Source organism: Labeo rohita, chromosome 8, assembly GCF_022985175.1.
Source record: "Labeo rohita strain BAU-BD-2019 chromosome 8, IGBB_LRoh.1.0, whole genome shotgun sequence".
In the NCBI taxonomy this organism is placed as follows: domain Eukaryota; kingdom Metazoa; phylum Chordata; class Actinopteri; order Cypriniformes; family Cyprinidae; genus Labeo; species Labeo rohita.
The window spans coordinates 20198291-20219313 of record NC_066876.1 but is presented as its reverse complement, the minus strand read 5'-3'; the positions used below and the strand labels follow the sequence as shown (position 1 = coordinate 20219313).

Sequence of the window (21023 nt, the reverse complement as noted above, 5' to 3'; positions counted from 1 at the left end):
AACAGTAAAAACCTGTCCTATGGAGGGGAAAGAAAAAAGTAAAACAACCTTATGTAATCAAATTACTTTTAGACACCAATCATAATTTAAACTAAGAAATTCAACCCTCAGTATTTTGGTTGAGCCTACAATGAATAAGGTTTACTGTAGAGCTAAATGAGCTGTTTTATGATTTTCTATAATCATTTTTATTCTGTTTCTTTTTTCATTAGGACAAAACAATGCTGAGACAATTCAGTAGGACCCTACAGTATGAGGCCTTAACACTGACAGTCATAGTCAATTATGCTCCTAATTTTTAAGACATCATCACAAAATGATACAAATTTGTCATTTAAATTCACATTAGAACTCAAGCTAATTAACTGTTAGGATTATAAGGCTGACTAAAAGATTTGGAAGTCTAAACGTAAATGTAGTGAAGCTTTAAACTTTTAACTTTATGACATTACAGGCTAAAAGTAAGTGTGGATTGTGCTGAATTTTGTATGTAAATGTATTTATTTTAAAGACTTAATTTTTTAATTATTTTATTCTTTTAAATTAGTGTTTTGGGGGATTTTGAATTGTTTACTGTCATTACAAGTCATGAACCTGTTTGAGGATTTAAGGAATGCTATTAATTCATTTTGCATGTGTGAATAATAGGTAAGTTATTAGGTTACCTACATTTAAAAATGCAACAAATGTAATATTCTTAATTTAAACACAGTTCACCTAGAAATTAAAAATGTCATCATTTACTAACCCTCATGTCATTCCAAACATATATGTGACCCTGGACCACAAAAACAGTCATAAGTAGCATGGGTATATTTGTGAGTAATAGCCACTATATGGGTCAAAATTATCATTTGTTATTTGATGTCAAAAATCATTAGAATATTATGCAAAGATCAGGTTCCATTAAGATATTTTGTGAATTTCCTACTATAAATGTATCAGAACTTAACTTTTGATTAGTAATACGCATTGCTAAGAACTTCATTTGGACAATTTTAAAGGTGATTTTCTCAACAAAAAAAAAAATTATTTTATTTTATTTTTTTTGCACCCTCGGATTCCAGCTTTTCAAATAGTTGTATCTCGGCCAAATATTGTTCTATCTTAACAAACCATACATATGGAACACATATGTGACCCTGGACCACAAAACCAGTCATAAGGGCTGGTAATCTTTAAATTGAGATTTATTCATCATCTGAAAACTAAATAAGGCTGAAAAATAGGAAAATATTTGGCTGAGATACAACTGTTTGAAAATCTGAAAAAAAAAAAAAAAAAAAAAAATATTCAGAAAATTGCCTTTCTTTAAAGTTGTCCAAATGAAGTACTTAGCAATGCATAACACTAATCAAAAATTAAGTTTTGATATATTTATATCATGGAACATAATCTTTACTTAATAGCCTAATGATTTTTGGCATAAAAGAAAAATTGATAATTTTGACCCATACAATGTATTTTTGGCTATTGCTACAAATATACCTGTGCGACTTATGGCTCATTTTGTGGTCCAGAGTCACATGACTTTCCTCTGTGGAACACAAAAAGAAGAATTCTGAAGAATGCTTTAACTATTTTTACCCATTCAACTGAAAAAAAAAAAAAAAGCTAAATGGAGAAAAAAAGACATTCATTTTTTAAAATACCTTATTTGTTCCACAGAAGAAAATCATGAGAAGCATAAATGATGACAACTTTAACTTTGGTGGAACTTGTTAACATTTGATCATTGTTGCCAATTTACATGTGTAAAATTACCAGCACAATTATCTCAAATTATCTACTTCAAATATTACATAGATTTCTACATTCTTCTTTTTTCCCCAGAAGAAACAAGTAAGTTTTTAGAAACTTTGGAAACCCAAGATGTCACAACCAATGTTCTACATTTCTAATGTATTTGCTTAACTGACACTTACCTGCACCAGGTAGACTTCTAAAGTCAAAAGACCTGGTATAAAGCAAATACTCCCTACTCACCACCCACACCAGAGGACTGGTCTGGATCCTCACGTCACAGGCCTGAATGAGCTGCTGGTGAAGTGATGCAGCTGACCGGGACATCTTACTAAGGGAAGGGAAGGAGGTGGAGTTCATTTTCTTCCTCCTGATGAGGCTCCTCGCAAGCAAACTCCATGTTAACTTTGGGTGGAGTTCACAGGGGCAGCATGTTTTCGTTCAAGGGTTCTTCACAACGGAAGGTCAATTTACCACGTACCGATCAGCATTTTCTCTTTCGGAAAATAAACGTTTAAGAAAACAAAACTATCAAAACTTGACACAATTTCGAAGGCTAAAAACGCTTTTGGCTTTTCTAAATCCTCTTCCTTCACTGATTTGCAATGGAGCAAAACAAAATCCTATCAGACGAAATCAAAGGATGGGATAAACAAACGCCTGCTCCTCTGAATTGGAAATCACCGCTTTGAGGTTCATTCAGGGCCTCTATCGCGCTGGCAGTCGTGCTGGCAATGCATAGTACGGCCGGACGGGTTACAGCAAGCCTGGATACTTCCAGATGAAGGACACATACAGGAAGCAGCCGCCACGCCTGTGAGACTCGAAAGAGACGCCAGCGAAGGTGCTGAAACAGAGATTTCAGTTTAGGTGAAGGTCTGCGCAAACATCATCTCTCCACTCATTCTCAAAGCTCAGCAGAACGGCCCCCTTCTCCCTGATCTGTTTGAGAGTTGGGGGGCGGCAGCACCCTCGGGTTACTTAGCGTGTGGGGCAACTCCAGGACACAACAACAACATCAAGCCTCAAAAGAGGGCTCTCTCGCCCTTCGCTCTCACTGCCATGACTGATCCCGGGCCGAACACAAAGGAGGAGAATTTCTCTTTCCTGAGCAGAAACAAGCAATCGAGCAACAATTCCTCCCGAAACACAACCGAAAAAAGCAGCGGCAGGCGTTCTTCAATTGACTTCCAACGAATAAACATTTTCTCCCTCAAATGAAACAATTTATTGATAGCGTGATATAATCAAATGAGGGGCCAGTGCACTTTTTGTGTGTGTACAAACAGCCACGTCAAGAGCTGTGCAAGGAGTGAGTGACTGCTTCCTTTCTCCCCCAATCAAGAAATTAGGTAAACACAGCACAAATCAAGAGTGTCATTACTTCCGTTTAAATACGGGAACTGTAAGCACAAAAAAAAAAAAACAATTACACAAGCAGGAAGATGCTCTCAGTGAGAGTACACTAACACTAAATGGAAAGCTCTTGCCCCTGTGCATCCAAAAGGGCTCCTGAATCATTTCAAACAATCATTTCTGCTTCCACGTGAAGTCCACTTGTGGAACGGTCCATTTCCTGTCCTGTCCTGTCGTGTGTGGCCGGGACCGAACGTACAGTATGTCCATGTATTCATGTACACAAACAGCTGTTATATCGTGAAATAACCAACCGATCAACTTTTAAAACACAATTTAGTGTGAAAAGTCATACATGAAAAGATGTTAGTTATGCATCAGATCAGTACACTGCAATTAGCTAAACAGACTAAGAACACAAATTTCTACGTCTTCAGGATTTTAGAGAAAACTGGCATTTTAAAACCATTCAAACAATGACATCTAAGAACCAACAACACTGTGTAAGATCTCAACATAAATGGCTGTTCAACTAAAAACATACTTAAATGTACATCGATACTGTCAACTAAAAGTATGTCAATGAAATAAAACGTAGGACTGTCTTACAGCTGCACAAGAACCAAATCGTTAGGGCATCAAGTCAGGAGGGCTTCATTTCTTAGTGCTACTCACATGGCATATCTAGCAAATGTTGACAATATCACATTATAGGCCACATGCACTTTACAGTGATCATTTGAAAAGTCTTGTTTTTATAGCAAATGCACCTTTTTGCCTTTATCTTTATAAAGAGACCTTCATAAGAATACCATTATTAACAACATCACTCTAAATAGGCTTTACCTGAAAAATTATGACAGTCCTATGGGGGGAAAATGAATTAAAACCACTGTATTAATCAAATTAATTAACTGAGACCAATCATAATTTAAACACACGATCCCATTTTGAAACCAGAATTATGCTTCATTCAAAACCAACTCAAAAACACAAAAACAGTATGAACACTTTTTTTCTTCTTTAAACACAAACTGAATGCTTGATGTTATGCTTTGGTCTAAGGAGGGCTTAGAAATATCTGTTTATAATCAAAATATGTTCTCAAATTATTTTTAATGAGATAAGGGGTGTTAAAATGCAGCCTGTATCAATTGCTATAACACTGACGACATTTTCTGGCTACATATATTAACCTCTGCAACGGCTTACTGTACAACACTAGCATCAACATGCAGTTCACTGAGCAAAATATTCTGCCTGTTTTAGTGGCCTACAGGACTCTATATACCTATATTACACTCCCCATTACTGAATGATTGTTCAAAGCATCAAGACACATAAACCAGGTTCCCATTAAATCAGATTAATTGTTAATCATGAACATGAGTGAAATGAACATTCACAAAAACAATTTGGTACAAGGATGACTGTCTGGAATCTGACTGAAATACATGTTGATAGGAAGTGTTGGAACTAGACAGCGTTTAATGACCAATAGCAAATTAAATTCCTATTCTAATATTCCCAATATCATTCATTCTTTTATGCAGGGTACAACTTATCACAAACTAGACATCTGAATAAATTGCAAATGAAAACAAATATATTGCTATAGAGCTAAACTTTGCTATATGAATGGGCCTTTTCTCTCTGTTTTTTTTTTTGTACATGTTTGGCAGAGCAGGTAATAACATTTGCCCTTTACTCTAGTACCACTTCTGCTTTAGAGAGCATGCAATTAAGAGACATTAAGAGAAGCTTGCATTTAACAACACTTGTGTGTGTATTATCATTAACAGCATTGTTAAGATGCTCCTCGCACAATGATCATGACCAGGAAGTCCTCTTCCGTTTTGGCAAGAGCTTTCGCAGAAGAATCTAAGAACTGCTGAGAGAAATCACATGGTGGAAATGCGTGCAGGACCCCAGTGTTGTCCTTATCTCTACTACCCCCGACGGGTAAACTGATGACCCCTGCGGCCTGCTTTTGCTTCAGGTATGAAACCAAGTTGCGCAGGGGCCTCTGCGTCGAAGCTGCTGGGTCTGAAGACGAAGTCTCCTCGGAGGTGCCCGGAACCGCTAGTAGAACCGCATACCCGCCTGGGCCTGCGACTTTGATGCGTCGAGACACTTCGTCGATCTTGGGCTGGTCGAGGCGAAGACGTTGTGTGATGCGTAGCTGTGTGACTTTACCACCCGTGCTGCCGTCGATGAGGAGACTGCTGGCGACGCTCAGGTCCCCCTCCAGGAGGTGCATGCTGGCTGGGAAGTTACTGTTTTTGAGGAGCAGCATGCCATTCCAGGCCATGCTCAGCTTGCCCCCTGCGTCCTGCTTTGAAGCCTGGCTGTTTTTGGAGCTGCTCTCAGATCGGTCCCTCTTTGAGGCACCTTTGGCCGAATCGCCCGCTTTGCGCTTTCTCTCCGCAGGGCTCGCGCCGACGCTGGACTCTGAGATGCTGCTGCTGCTTTTGATGCGCTTTTCACCAGGGCCTCTGTCCAGGCTGCTGCGGCTCTCTCGTGCAGGAGACACCCGGTCCGCTCTCGCTGGCCGCTCGGAGTCGCTGAATCGTCCATCTCGACTGCTCCCTCCTGGGCTGCCCTCGAGGGAGGGCGGTCTGCGACGACGGGCCGCCCACTCGCTGCTGCTGTCAGGCGAACACTCCAGATGTCTGCCGTCCTCCATGAGCCGTCGTTTGCGTGCAGCATCCCTGCCTGGGAGCTCCCGCTCCAGCGACCACGCCTCTCGCCGTCGCTCACGCTCCAAGTGTTCGAGGGGCTCAAATGCAGGAGTTCTTACACGTTCACGAATGGCAGGTGCGGGCCATTCAGCCCCGGCGTACAGTTCTCGTTCTCTGAAGTGCAGTGGCGGGGGAGTCCGTTCTCGGACTCTGATGGCCTCGGGGGTGGCGCGATGGACGAAAGACTCAGCCACGATTTCATAGTGTTGCAAAGGGAGGGGCTGCAAGAACTGCTGCTGGTAGCGATGCTCAGTGTCAGCAAAGTCCACCCTCAGCCTCCTGTCAGGACCGCCGAGAGGAAATCCACGCATGTGTGTGCAGGCCGCCTGAGCGGCATCCAGGCTTTCATACTGAATGTAAGCCCAGGTGTCGCCTTTTCTGTAGTCTATAGTCCTGATAGTGCCGAAGCGGTCAAACTCCCTGGCTAACGCAGTCAGGGGCACCCAAGGTCCAAGACCGCCCACCCAGAGGCGTGTGGTGGGGGTGGCTTTGCCATAGCCGATTTTAATGGGGTTTCGGCCCACAACTTTCCCAGACATGCTAATTTTTGCTCTATGGGCCATGTCCAAGTTTTCAAATTTAAGAAAGCCATAGGTGCTGCTTTGTCCACGTGTGGGTCTTTTAATGTCCACCTCTGTGATGGTCCCAAATCGTTCAAAAGCTCTCCTCAAGTCATTTTCAGTCACAGTAATATCCAAATTACCCAGAAATAGTGTGCGGTTGGCTCTCTGGTCGTCCTCTGGGGAGATAAAGTCCTCCTCGCGGAAAGGAGCAGCCCGCTCCGCGATGTACGCGGGCCGCGCCCTGGCTTCATAAAAGGCGAATTCTCTTTCTCTTTCAAGCTCCCTCGGTAAAGGCGGGGGTGGGGGAGGAGGAAGCCGACCCAGCGCTAGCTGCTGTAACCGGTAGTCTCTGTAACCCAGACCGGTTGGCGAAAGCGGCCTCTGGGTGTGCAAATGTCTATGGCCTGCAACGACAGAGAAATGGTCCTTATCTACAGGAGATCGACTTCGCCTCCTATTCAAGTAGACCGCCTCAATTTTCAAAGGACGGTCGTAGAGCACCAGCCGTCCTCTGGCGTGCTTTGCCGCTCGGGCATCATCCGGTCTCCTAAAGTTGACGAATGCGATTCTCTCGTCGTTGACTCGGCTGATTTTAACACTCACATCGCCGAATTTTTTGAATTCGTGAAAAAGGCCGTCCTCGATTTCCTCGTCGCTCAGCTGCGAGCCGAGCTCGCTGATTTTTAAAGTTTTGTACTCACTTTCGTTTGTGGGAAGCGGGGCGCGCGACTCTCCTCGCGAGTTGGTGCGCGCGGCCGCCTCTAAGGACAGGCTCGAGGCGTGATTCTTGCCGCTGGAGCTCGCAACAGGGCTAGTGTAGCCGTGGTTATTTCCAGTCCGACTGGAGACATGTCCGTCAAAATCTCGTCCGTCTCTTTTATCTCCGATGAGTCCCCGTCGTGCAGAACCCCCTTCGCTTTTCGACGAACTATTGCCGTTGTTGCTTCCACCGCCAGAAATCGAGATAACCCCCATTTTCTTACTGGTCGGGTGGCTTCCTCCCCTGTCTCGTATATCATCCAAGGCCCTTGAACGCTTTTTCACCGGCGACCGCTCTTTCCCTTTCATGTTAGATATCCTCTGGCTTCGCGCGCCTAACAAAACACTTTTTTAACAGTTACGCTACCGCAACGTCAACGAATTTACACGAGAAATTGTATAATTTGTTCAGTGTCCCTGCGGCAAAACAACCGCATACGCCATCTTGTCAAGACTAAAGAACGACCCGCCCGTCGACTTTGATTGGTTTGAATCTCTGAGAAACGACAACGCCATTGGTTGTTCTGTCTGTCATTCTAGACTTCCCGTACAGCGCCCAGTCTTGGTGTACACCATTTTAGCTTCAAACGCCAAATATTTACCATAGACACAGGAGAGGTGACATTTAACTAATCTTTTCCTAGGTTGTGAGGACATGCACTGAAAATATTATGTCTGCTTCTGCACTCTATTCACTCTATTCTATTATTAATATTACACTACCCAGTCAATAGTTTTTTTTATTGTTTTTTAAAAAAAAAGTCTCTTCTGCTCACCAAGCCAACATTTATTTTATCCAAAGTACAGCAAAAGCAGTAATATTGTAAAATATATTTCCTATTTAAATTAATTGTTTTCTATTTGAATATATTTTGAAATGTAATTTATTGCTGTTATTTCAAAGCTGAATTTTTAGCATCATTACTCCAGTCACATGATCCTTCAGAAGTCATTCTAATATTCTGATTTGCTGCTAAAAAAAAAAAATTATTATTGTATATTACAATTTTTCAAGTTTCTTTGATGAATAGAAAGTTCAGAAGAACAGCATTTATCTCAATGTCTTTATCATCACTTTTGATCAATTTAAATTTAAATCATCCTTGCTAAATAAAACTATTAATTTCTATAATTATACTGACTCCAAACTTTTGAATAGTATAGTGTATAATGTTACAAAAGCTTTTTATTTCAGATAAATGCTGATCTTTGGATCATTCTATCCATCAAAGAATCCTGAAAAAAATTACTCAACTGTATAAAATATTAATAACTAATAATCAAAAATGTTTCTTAAAAGGCAAATCAGCATATAAGAATGATTTCTGTGGGGTCATGTGACACTGAAGACTGGAGCTGAAAATGTAGCTTTGACCACAGGAATAAATTACATTTTAAAATATATTTAAATAGAAATCAGCTATTTTAAATAGTAAAAATATTTCACAATATTACTGCTTTTGCTGTATTTTAAATCAAACAAATGCAGGCTTGGTGAGCAGAAGAGAATTCTTTAAAAAACATTAAAACTCTTACCGTTCAAAAACTTGTGACGGGAAGTGTATTTTTATCAACATGATAAATCCACAGATCATGCAGGGGTAAAAAAAAAAAAATTTTGATGCTTTTAGTTGATGCTAAAGACTGTGAATTTCGCCCTACATTTAATTTGAATTACAAATGTAGGCCTGTAATCTATTTAAATTGTGAGTGATCAAATAAATAAAACTAAAAACAATCTCGTAGTTCACTCGTATGTCCAACAGATGGTGATGTTTGCCTGTTCCACAGAGGTGAAGGGAAGGGTCACGTTAGTGTAAACGTGAAGAACAGCTTTTTTACCATGTCGGTTCAGTGTTGATTTAGCATTGTCAGAGGTACACCCTTATAAAAATGAACTCATTTTAACTAATAAAGATTTTCAGAACAGCAGAAATGTACTTTTGTCCGCGAAATAGCCAAAAAATGCTAGGTAAAAAGCATGCCGTTAAATACTAAAATGAACGTGTTTAAATGTAAGTCAACAAACAGATGCTCTAATTTGGAAGTACATGCAAAACTGCTTAAGCTGACCTCACAATTGCTACTTGTGTGGTCAAAAGATAGCATGCTAAGCTATCTGCTAGGAAAATAAGTGCTTTCTATACAAATTATTGTGTCTAATACAAATAAAGGTTAAAGAGTCCGAAAGGCTAAAGTTAACACGCAGGCCTATGTCATTTTTACTTATTCACTTATAGTTTATCTACTGCCAACATGTCATTCAAAGTTGCCTACAACATATCTCAACTTAAAGTTTTAGAGATTTCTTTATGTTAATCTTAAATTTAGTGTACTTGTGTGTCTGTCTTTTTCACAGCCTACAACATTTAGCACACTATGCCCTCTTTGTGTGCATTTTTCATCCCACCAGCTTCATTGTAGTTCACATCTATTTAGTAACGCTTCTCTTGTATTCCTGAACTGTATTTCTTTATCGCATCCTTTAATCTGGGATTTAATCAGTTTGCATGTGTAGCTGGAGCTGGCTCCACTTTCTTGAAAGATCAGGCTGGAATTCGAAGCTGTGGGTGTGGAGAGAGTTTCTGTCAGCCTCCCTTTCTATCCTCTATTGGAACCACATGTCAACTCTCCCCAAAACACGGCACGGTCCGCTAAACTGGCACTTAATGTGATCCAGCGTTTCTGTCATCCTCCATGCACAAAGGAAAGAAGCAGCAGGAAATGCTTGCCCCAAAGCGACTGTCAATCTGTTCCCATTTTGAGAATTAGGAAAATGAGAGAAGCTTTGAAAATCCTGTCACTGCAGCTTTTTTCATCTCGAAGAAATTTCGTCTTATGTGTCATCTAAATTAAGTGAATCACCCTGAAAGAGTGGCTGGCAGGATTGGCATGCAGTCATTAAACCCAGATGGAGCTGAACAACCCACGCCGGTCCCATGGCTGGGTCACAGAACTGCCCTCCTCAAGGCTGTTTGGCACTTGTATCAACAGAACACTTTAACTTCAGCTATTTCCCACAGGATTGGGATTCCAAAAACACATCAAACACGATCAACTGTATACTGACATTGAGCTGTCTTAGAAACAGAATTCAGCATGCTTGTTGTTTTTTAAAAGCGCTGCTCCTACAAGGAACAAAAGTCAATGTCACATCAATTGAGTGTGCAAAAATATGTAGGTTTTCACCAGCCAGATTTTGAACTGGACTAGCTCGATTAGTTATCGAGGCCCAGGTGCATTTCAAACCAATCTTGTTACATTTTCATAATAACATAGCCAGCTTCAGAAACTTGGAGTCTGCATTGATTTTTAAGTTATGTTTTGATTTTTGTCCAAGACTCTTGAATTAAACAGTAGCATAACATGTAAGTTGACTCATAATTCATTAAGCTTTGTGGTTCTGCACAGCTGTCAGACCCCAGACCTATGGGTAATGGCTATGACAAAGAAAAACCTTGGAATCCATCACCAGTCTTTAGAGTGAGGGGTTTGTGGTCACTTAGTTGGTTTTGTATTAGCAGGCCTGTCACATGCTGCGGATGTATCGGCTGACATTTGACAGCCTTTACAACCAGCCTACAGCAAAACATAAAATTAGATGGCCATACTTTCTCTCAAATACAAAACGTTTCACCTTACATGTAAGCGCATATCTATACTAGCCTTAAGAAATCAGCACAAAAAATATTTTTGTTGCATTAGAATTTTATGAGAGCGTTCGTATGGAGGCCATTCAATCATCTATGTTATACTAAAACCACATATTCCGCACATTATTCAGAATTAGAATTAGGGATGCATGCGTATTAAAATTCTTGTTGATACTAAAATTATTTTCATGGATGATGGTATTAAAATTCTGTGCAGTTTCTGTGTAAATAAATAAAATATATAAAAAAAATCTAAATGCAGAAAGTACATCTGGGCTACACAACATTATAATGTTCAGTATGAAAAATTAGTATTCTAAAGATTACATTTAAGAGTAAGTTATTAGTATTTTTAAAGTGAGTTTTATATAACAGCTTTACTTAACCCAAATGTAAAAAGGTAACACTTTACAATAAGGTTTCATTAGTTAACATGAACTCTAAGAATGAACAACACTTCTACAGCATTTATTCATCTTATTATTCATTTTAACATTAACTAATGCATTATTAAAATCACAAGTTGTGTTTGCTAACATTAGTTAATGCACTGTGAACTAATGAACTAACAATGAACAAATGTATTTTTAATAACTAACGTTAATAAAGATGAATACATACTGTAATAAATGTATTGTTCATTGTTTGTTCATGATAGTTAATACATTAACTAATGTTAACAAATAACACCTTATTGTAAAGTGTTACCGAAAAAAAAAAAAATCAAGAAATGAACATGTACGTGTTGATATTATGCCAATAAGACAGCCGATATGTGACCCTGGACCACAAAACCACAAGTTTATTTGTAGCAATAGCCAAAAATACATTGTATGGGTCAAAATGATCAACTTTTCTTTTATGCCAAAAATCATTTGGATATTAAGTAAAGATCAGGTTCCATGAAGATATTTTTTGTGAATTTCCTACCATAGATATATCAAAACCTAATTTTTGATTGGTAATATGCATTGCTAAGAACTTTATTTGGACAAATTTAAAGGCGATTTTCCCAATATTTAGATTTTTTTTTGCAAATTTTCAAAGATTTCCAAATATTGTCCTATCCTAACAAACTACATATCAACGGAAAGTTTATTTATTCAGCTTTCAGATGATGTTTAAATCTCAGTTTCAAAAAATTGACCCTTATGACTCATTTTGTGGTTCTGGGTCACATATGATACCAAAATATCATGCATCCCTAATTAAAATAAGCAATCAGCAACACAAAATGCAATCTATATGCAGAGATGCTTAATTCCTGCCATGGTTTACTAGATCCACAAATTTATTTGCTGATTTTAGTAGTGACGTATTTCAATGCACAAAGTCGGAAAATGTAAAATCATTTATTGACTGGGGCTACATATATACATAATGGGGCTAAACCACTGCATACACTGAAACTATGAGATTAACATTAACATACTTAAATAAACATGTTGCACATCCTCTTTGGTAATTATTATTACATCATTTTTACAATTTAGGTATCCCAGAAAGAAGTTTACATTAAGGCACGTTGTGTGCAAAGCCCATTATGGCTCATAGAATTTCAACAAACACACAAACAAATGAGATGCTTCCATAGGGAAACAGATCCGGGGCATTGCAGTGAAAACATCTGGAAGCCCGCAAAAAAGAGACGTGTACATTGAGCGTTAAAAAAACTGTCTTTCAGTTGTGTGTTTCTGAGTAGCACTAGCATGCCGGTTTGTGCAGGCATGCTAACTGTTTGTTGGCTCAGTGATGTCATCGCAATCGCAGCTGCACGGTCACGTCGGCCAGGATAACAGGCTCCCGGGGTCTTTGGTTTTCATGCGCAGGGCCACCAGGCCCGAGGGCTTGTATTCAGACTCTGGTCCGGGCTCAAAGGAATGGGCCCCCAGGCTTCCTGGGAAGCCATGGAGCGAGTATATCCCGTTAATGCTTGGGTGGTGGGGCGGGTGATGATGATGATGAGGATGGCCTGGAGATGCAGACATACCCATGAGCCCGGGTAGGTTGCTGTGAGGATGGGGGTAAGGGGTCATACAGGATGATGCCATGTTTTCCGCTCCCAGAACACAACCGCTGGCCGCTCCGCCGGCACCTCCCGTTCCCGCGCTGCTCGGCCATAGGTTATTTTGCATCTGTGTGGACAGAAACAAAAAACACATTTTGAAATCATTTTGTTGAATATTTAATTAGCACGTATAGAAATGTAAATATGTTTAATGCTAGCCTGTGCCACATGGCATGACTGATGGCATTACACTAACATACAATATAAAACTAAATTCAGTCTGTGTTTCAGTCTGTGTTTCTGTGTTATAAATCATTATAATGTGCACTGTCTCCAGCCAAACCAAAGCATCTCCCCTGTGTGTATTGAAATATAAGACGAAAGTTCAATTTTTGCTCTCAAGCTCTCTCTTTGGGTTGTGTGTTTGTGTATTTATACCTGGTATGAGTCAGAGCGAGGGAGAAGGGAGATATCGTATGTAGCAGCAAAGTGATTCCGCACCTCTTGCATCTTCCCGTAACGCTCTCTTTTCCTCCATTTGGCCCGTCTGTTTTGGAACCACACCTGGGGAAAGAATATCCGTATATTAAACTTAATCACTGATTTATATAATATAGGCTCTGTCAAAATTGAACACTCTGGCTTTCAGTGAATTCAATGCATTAATAGATGAGGAACATTAATATTACTGAAAGCATTTAAATCTGTGCAAGAAATAGTGTATGTTGTCACAAGTGTATTTTAAAGAAATTAATACTTTTATTCAGCAAGGAAGTATTAAATTGACTGTAAGGACTTTTAGATAATTACACTACCAGTCAAAAGTTTTTGAACAGTGAGATTTTTCATGTCTCCTCTGTTCACCAAGCCTGCATTTATTTGATCCAAGGTACAGCAAAAACAGTAACATTCTGAAATATTTTTGCTATTTAAAATAACTGTTTTCTATTTTAATATATTTTAATTTATTCCTGTGATCAAAGCTAAATTTTTAGCATCATTACTTTGGTCTTTAGTGTCACATGATACTTCATAAATCATTCTAATATGTTGATTTGCTGTTCAAGAAACATTTATTATTATTATTATTATCAATATATAAAACATTTTATAAGAGTGTTTTTTTAATGATTCTTTGTTGCACAGAAGATCCAAAGATCAGCATTTATCTGAAATAAAAAGCTTTTGGAACATTACACACTATACCATTCAAAAGCTTGGTGTCAGTATCACTAAAAGAAAAAAAATACAGAAATTAATACTTTTATTTAGCAAGGATGCTTTAAATTGATCAAAAGTGATGATAAAGACATTTATAACATTACAAAATATTTCTATTTCAGATAAATGCTGTTCTGAACTTTCTATTCATCAAAGAAACTTGAAAAAATTCTACTCCACTGTTTTTAATAATTATGGAGCGAGTAATACACATACTAGCTGTGGATAATAAATGTTTTTTGAGCAGCAAATCAATATATTAGAAGGAATTACATTTTTAAAAATATTCAAATAAAAAGCGGTTATTTTAAATACTAAACATATTTCTAAATTTTACTGTTTTTGCTGTACTTTACTTTTTTAACACAGATAATAAGAAATATAATGATTTTTGAAAGTTCACTGAAGACTGGACTAATAGTTGCTGAAAATTCGGCTTTGCTATCACAGGAATAAATCACATTTTAAAATATAATGAAATAGAAAACAGTTATTTAAAATGTATTTATATTTCATAATATTACTATGTCTACTGTATTTTTCCATCAAACAAATGCAGCCTTTGTGAGAATAAAAGATAAAAAAATATAAGACCCCAATTTTTTTGAGCGACATAATTATTTTAACAACCTGTCCTAGGAGGTGGAGTCTAACACACCTGCACTCTTGCCTCGGTGAGCTCTGTCCTCAGTGCCAGCTGTTCCCGTGCATACACATCTGGGTAGTGTGTCTTCTGAAAGACCTTCTCCAGCTCCTCCAGCTGAAAGGTGCTGAAAGTTGTCCGGTTACGCCGCTTCTTGTTCTTGCCTGAAAGGTCGATGGAGTCTGCGATGGAGTCTCCAGCCAAACCGTTGGACGGCTCTTTCAGTTTTCCACAACACTCTGAGTCTAGAGCGGGATAGCCAAGAGCCTTGGGTCCGGTCTTATCTCCTGCTGACACCAAAACAGAATGAGTGTTGCGTTGCGCAATGTTACAGACGAGCAAGATTTGCCACTAAATACAGATCACTGACCTATTAGTTTCTAAAAAGCAAATATAAATACAGGGCACAGGCTAATTTTCCATCATGTTCTGTTTGAGTAATGTACTTTCCTTGTCTTTCAAACTGCAGTTACATGAATATTTTTTCCTCACCTGATTTAGACTCAATTACCTCAAACTAACCACAAACGCATTTCAAATAAATGTTTAACTTAAACAGCAAACAGAATTATAACGTTGACAGATTAAATGAATGCAAATTACATTGCAGGTTTCCATATGAAGCAGCTCAACTTAAATTCTTTACATATACTTTGTTAAAATAAATAAAATAATTAAACACATATTTTTATTTTGTAATAAAGATCACTTGTTCATCAACAGTGGTTATGTAATGTACTTCCAGACTGTTCTGAAAAAAAAAATGGTGTGCAACATGCACATAAAATTAAAAATATTTTGCTGTTTATATTAAATAGTAGAGCATTAAACCAGCATTGCACATACATTTTCTCATTAAAATATTTAGTCTATTTTTAAGTATTTCACAAACTTAAAAAAGATACTAACACACTGTCAGCAGAGCTTACTGTTTTGATTAAGCTGGAAACTTGAGATTGAATGGCTTGAGTTAAAAATCTATTAACGCTTGGTTGAGTAGTAAAATAAAAATCCATATCATTACAAAATCCACAGCTATTATGATATGACAGGTTAAAATGTAAGAAGTAAAGGAATTTTGCCAAAAAAAAAAAAAGTTCCGTTAAAATCACTATAATAATAAACATCATTCAAACAGGACATGTTTGCTTTTCTCAGGAGGATATAAAGGATGGGAAGAGCTTTTTTTCATGACTACTTTTGTCTAAAGTAGAAACATTTTTGTGTCTTTTGTGTTACAGTTTTTCTTTTTTTAATCTAAAAGAGAAATTTGTAATGCAATATTTCTATTCCTAATTTAGTTGAAAAGAAAGCAAAACACACACCTAAGTGTGTTCTTATATAAGATCATCTTTTTAAAATATCTTGAGATTTATCAAAGTTACTTGAGTATGTCATTAACCAAGTGTGATTTATTCTGTGCATAACGATAAAATGATGTTATTTTTTTAAACCAAGATCATCTGGGTCATGAAAATGACTAAATTACGGCTTTAATGAATTCAAACATACAAGAGTAAAAGCCTTGTTCTTGAGACATAATAAATCAGTTATTATATTAATAGTTTTAATAAGCACATCTACAACTGGCTCATATTGTTTGGCTTTCTTACAATAAGTCTACTGTATCCATCTGAATTAGAGTGAAATGCTAAATTAGATGTTTTTGTAGATATTAAAAACATCTGACCTTGGGTCATAAAAATCTCCAGGAAGTTTGCTTAAAAGTTCAATGCCAGTCTTTGCTCAGTTATTAAGTAGCAGAAATGAATTATGGTTCTTCGTAATCTAATTTCCAACAAAACAGAGGAAACCATTTACTAGAGCTACATAACTTTAAAGAGATGACATTATTATGTTTGATATTTTCGAATTAGTACAAGAACTAAAGAAAATGCTAAACTCAGTTTCAAAACAGAGGATAGTTATACTGTACTGAGAATTACCCTATAGTGTAATAAAAAACTAATGTAGCTACACTTACCCAGTTTCATTTTATTCAAGTTAAATATCTCCCAAAATGTCTCCATTGGCCTTCAAAAGCCCGATAAATTATTAAAGATGTAGAAATACTGTAAACATGACAAAAACATGTCTAAAAATATAAAGTAAGTGCAATGATGTATCGGTAACAGGTTTGACGCTTTAACCCCGCCACATATGGCAGAAATGACCTTGCACTTTCTTATCCCTTATAGATAAAACACAAAACAGGACGAAGAGTCTGGCTTTGTATTGGCTTATTATTATTAAAGCGTTACCTTCAGCGCTAGTTCGTTCCGACCAATCAAATCCAGGCTAAATTTGTTTGACACACCCCCATAAGGTAAGGTCTCCAATTAAAAGGCTGAAGAACAGTGGCTCAACACGTCTCTTCATCTTAAAATAAATAAGTTATTTTAGAAATGTAAACTTGCTTGTTGACGTATGGAAAATGCTATCAACATAATCGTTTATTAATGAACCAAATTTAGAATCCAAGGGCACCCTAGTCGCCTACGTTCTTCAATTGAGGGAGTCAATGTTCGTGTTTAGAATGTGTGACAGTATTATGAGGTATTTACACTCTTAAAAATAAACGCTCCAAAGATGTGTTTTTGCGGTGATGCCAGAGAAGAACCATTTTTGGTTCCCCAAAGAACCTTTCGGTGAGCGTTTTAAAACATTTGAAGAGCATTTTAAGCATTTTCCACTATAAAGAACCTTTTCTGCATTTAAAAGATTCCGTGGATGTTCAAGGTTCTTCATGGAACCATCGATGCCGATAAAGAAACTTTATTTTTAGGAGTGTAAACGCAAACAAGACAGACCATAGGACAGGCCTCAACGATGCGCACACAAATCGACGGCGATAGATTTGAAAGCTGATATCTGACGATTGTTTCTGAGCATCAGGTCTACACATCGCGATCATTTTTGATTAGGCCTCTATAATGAGGAAAGAAAACGATCAATCACAATGTTATTTATCAATGTTATTTAACCTCCAGTCTAATTATTGTTTATTATACTAAAACTTTATAAATGATTTTTAAAATCATAATGAGGACGAAATGCGCTATGGATATTGTGAGCAGGCCTGAACCTAAAATTACTGATGCTCTTGAACAAGTTATAAAATAAAAAAATAGCTAAGAATAAGTTATTTGTATAACTTATTTATAACTTATTATAATAGCCTATTTAAAGTGAATCATTTTTAAGACCAGAATAATATAAACATATTAAAGCTATACAAGCTAAGCTATTTAATATCAACTAAACCAAAAAATGAAGTTTGTAATTAGAGCTAGAAAAACTGAAACTTCATAGTTTTGAAACCTAACAGAAACACTGTGTAAATAAAATATGTAATAAAAACGTTTTATTGTGTAGTTATTTAGAAAACCGTCGTTGAACATTGCAACAATTACACTGATCTGAAGACTTTAACATCGTGAACTTTTTCGTTTCTCCAACGAACCCAAAATTCTTAATAATGCTTAACTGCACCGAAGTGAAGAACCTTAAGTTTATTTTTATTGATTTATTTTATTTTATTGTATTATTTTTTGTTTTCAAATGTTGGTATATATATATATATATATATATATATATATAAAGTTTAAGATTATTATGTATTTAGAACTTATGTAGATGCTATTAAATGACATTGAACAGACCATTTCCAAAGTGTTTTAACAAGTTGGATTCTAGAACGAACGAAACTCTGATTTACCGAAAAGACTAATTTAATAAATGAACTGGTTATTAAAATTGCCTTAATCTAGGCTATCTCTAATCAGCACAAATAGCACTTTGCTTGCTGAAGAAGAAATTATGCGTAAATTATATTAAATGATAATACATGTTAATGTTTTAGTCACATTCCTACGTAGTAGGCTACTAGTTTTGGGCCTCACAGGTGGAGTATTTAAAAAGTTGTCTAAACGGATTTTGAGAATTTCTATTAGGCTATTATTATTATTATTATTATTATTATTACTACTACTACTACTACTATTGTTGTTGTTGCTGCGGTTGTTACTATTAGTTTACGTCGTTTACAGTCTAGACGTTTGAAGGTTTTCCTCGCTGACATTCAACAGCTGAGCTATTTTCACTTACCATCTGAATTAGTCTCATAAAAGGACGAGTTCTTCTCGGTGATCGAAGGTTTTTGGTCCTGGTTCATATTCTCCAAATACTTTGTATGCTTTCCAGGCGAGGCGCGGGGAGTTGTAGTGCTGACGCCGTGCGTAAAGTCCGCGGAGCCGCCGTCAGTGTAGCGTCCCATAAAAAACTCATGTCGATGCGCTAGAGGAAGATGCGGAGACTTTTGGAGGTCGTCACACTGAAAGAAAGCGCCGGAATTATGCTCCAAACCCGGTGAATTCTCCGGCGTGATCCTGCTTGGAGGGGAGGAGAAAGACAGACAACTCTCAGTCTCCATCACCTCGTCTCGAGCACGAGAGCGCAAATAGTGGACTAGGATGCTGTTAACAGGGGACAAGTTAGTGTATGAGCAAGAGAGATGGCGATTTTTTTCCACCTCTTCACTTCAAGTGGGTGGGATTTAGAGGATCAGAAACAAAGACCCGTGAACTGGGAGGGAGAGAGTGAGACAGCGGTCTGATTCAATACGCCCAAAAATCAATCACGTGCGGCTCCTGTCAATTAACCATTTACCTTCTAAACATTTTCTCTTAATAAAACAAAATTGTTACGAGAGATAGGTGAATGTGATTAGATCGAGTAATTGTGACTGGCTGAACACTTATGACTTTAAATCACCAAAGTAGTCTCCTAAATCCAGATTTGATGGATTTTGATCCAGGAACATTTTACGCGTAACACGCACTGGCAAAATTCTTGAATGAATCTGATTTTGATATATCACGTCTACATCGATGACAAAATGAAGTTGTTTTGAACTTACGTATGACTTTAAATCATATATGCAACAGCTGAAATGCCATTATGGGTTTTAGTTAGGTTACGGACAAAATATTTCAGATACTACTCTGCAACATCGTTTTTGTTTTATTATGCGACGTATAAGCACAATTCTAATAAAATACGCAGGAACAGAAATAATTGTAATTGTATTTACATAAGAAAACAACCTTGTAAAACAATCACAAGGCCTAAAGCAACAGCAAAAATAATAAACTGCCGCTGATTGGGATTTAAGAATTTTAGACAGGAAAAAACAATAGGCTACTATTGATATTTATCCCTCTTATTCTATTTCCCAATTTAAATTAATATGTATGTACAATACAAACAAAGGCCATTATTTTATAAAATAAGGCATCATGAATTTTTAGTTATTTTTTGCGTCAAAAGGAAATTTTGATAACCGTAAACCTGTCACAACTAATTAAAGTAGTTTAAAGTAGTTTAATAGCAAACATCACATTTATTTAATTAAAGTAGTTTAATAGCAAACATCACGTTTATTTTGTTTCAGGAAACGTAAACATATTTATAAACTACTAAATAAAGAAAATCAGCGGGTTTATGGTTAATACACATTAACAAAAATTGTACAAACGCTGATCCAGTTGCAACATTATAAATCAATACAGAAGATAGGCAATCTTATTTAAGAATAAAATTCATTAACATGATGATCATCAACTCACCTTATTTTCACTTCTATTATAGCAGATGCACAAAACCTCACGCCTAGAATATGTACAGAAAAAAAACCTAAAGCAACCCGCTATCAATAGCCTATGTATAGTACATTAGATGGTATCACTTAGTTCTTGCTTTTCGTAGTTCATTTTTTATTTAAATTACCAACGATTCGTTTTAATAAGTCTGCTGTAGCTATTGCATTTTTTTCTACTCGCTCTGTGGTTCTTAAAAATGCATTCAGAGTCCAGAAGAAAACTTAAAGCTTTTATCATAACTGTCCTTTTATGTTTTAGTTTTCTGTTGTTTTTGATTTTTTGCTGACTTTTTGGTAACTCCAAAGCTTGAGGTATAACATTGTAAACGGCAGACTGTCCGCCGAATTGATCCAAGCGAAAAAATTAAATAAAAAATAAAATCACCTTCCATATAACTTTGTGGAGCTGCTTGAGTTTGGACATCCAAAGATCAAAGAAATTCAAAATTGTTGATATTGACGTGGCAGCTCAAATCTCTGCAATAGATCTCTAAACAGAGAGCACTTAAACGACTCGCGCTGCTCTCCAAGATGTCTAACAGTTTTTTTGATATCTGTAAGGCCGCATGGAGCCAACCTGACGGACAAGTGTGTAAACATCCAGTCCATTTGCTTCGGTCAGCCCACATGAGAACCGTTTCATTCGATGATGAATTCACCAAGCAAACAGACTTTGG

General features: G+C 37.2%; 2 protein-coding genes across 3 annotated transcripts; both read right to left on the bottom strand.

Annotated features, from left to right (window-relative positions):
- Window positions 1-1271: 1271 nt before the first annotated feature.
- On the bottom strand, window positions 1272-7619 carry rbm15 (RNA binding motif protein 15). The gene has a single exon (XM_051116546.1). It carries the CDS (start codon window positions 7469-7471, stop codon window positions 4907-4909), a length of 2565 nt encoding a protein of 854 aa, XP_050972503.1. The 5' UTR covers window positions 7472-7619; the 3' UTR covers window positions 1272-4906.
- Window positions 7620-12151: 4532 nt separating this feature from the next.
- Window positions 12152-19171, bottom strand: alx3 (ALX homeobox 3). Of its 2 annotated transcripts, none has more exons than XM_051117800.1 (4): window positions 18795-19171; window positions 14703-14977; window positions 13262-13387; window positions 12152-12950 (listed from the first exon to the last, which is right to left on the bottom strand). In XM_051117800.1, the coding sequence occupies exons 1-4, from the start codon at window positions 19117-19119 to the stop codon at window positions 12594-12596; spliced, it is 1083 nt and encodes a 360-aa protein (XP_050973757.1). In that variant the 5' UTR covers window positions 19120-19171; the 3' UTR covers window positions 12152-12593. The 2 variants fall into 2 exon arrangements, with proteins under 2 accessions (XP_050973757.1, XP_050973758.1); XM_051117801.1 differs by having other exon boundaries at window positions 14703-14974.
- Window positions 19172-21023: the final 1852 nt, after the last annotated feature.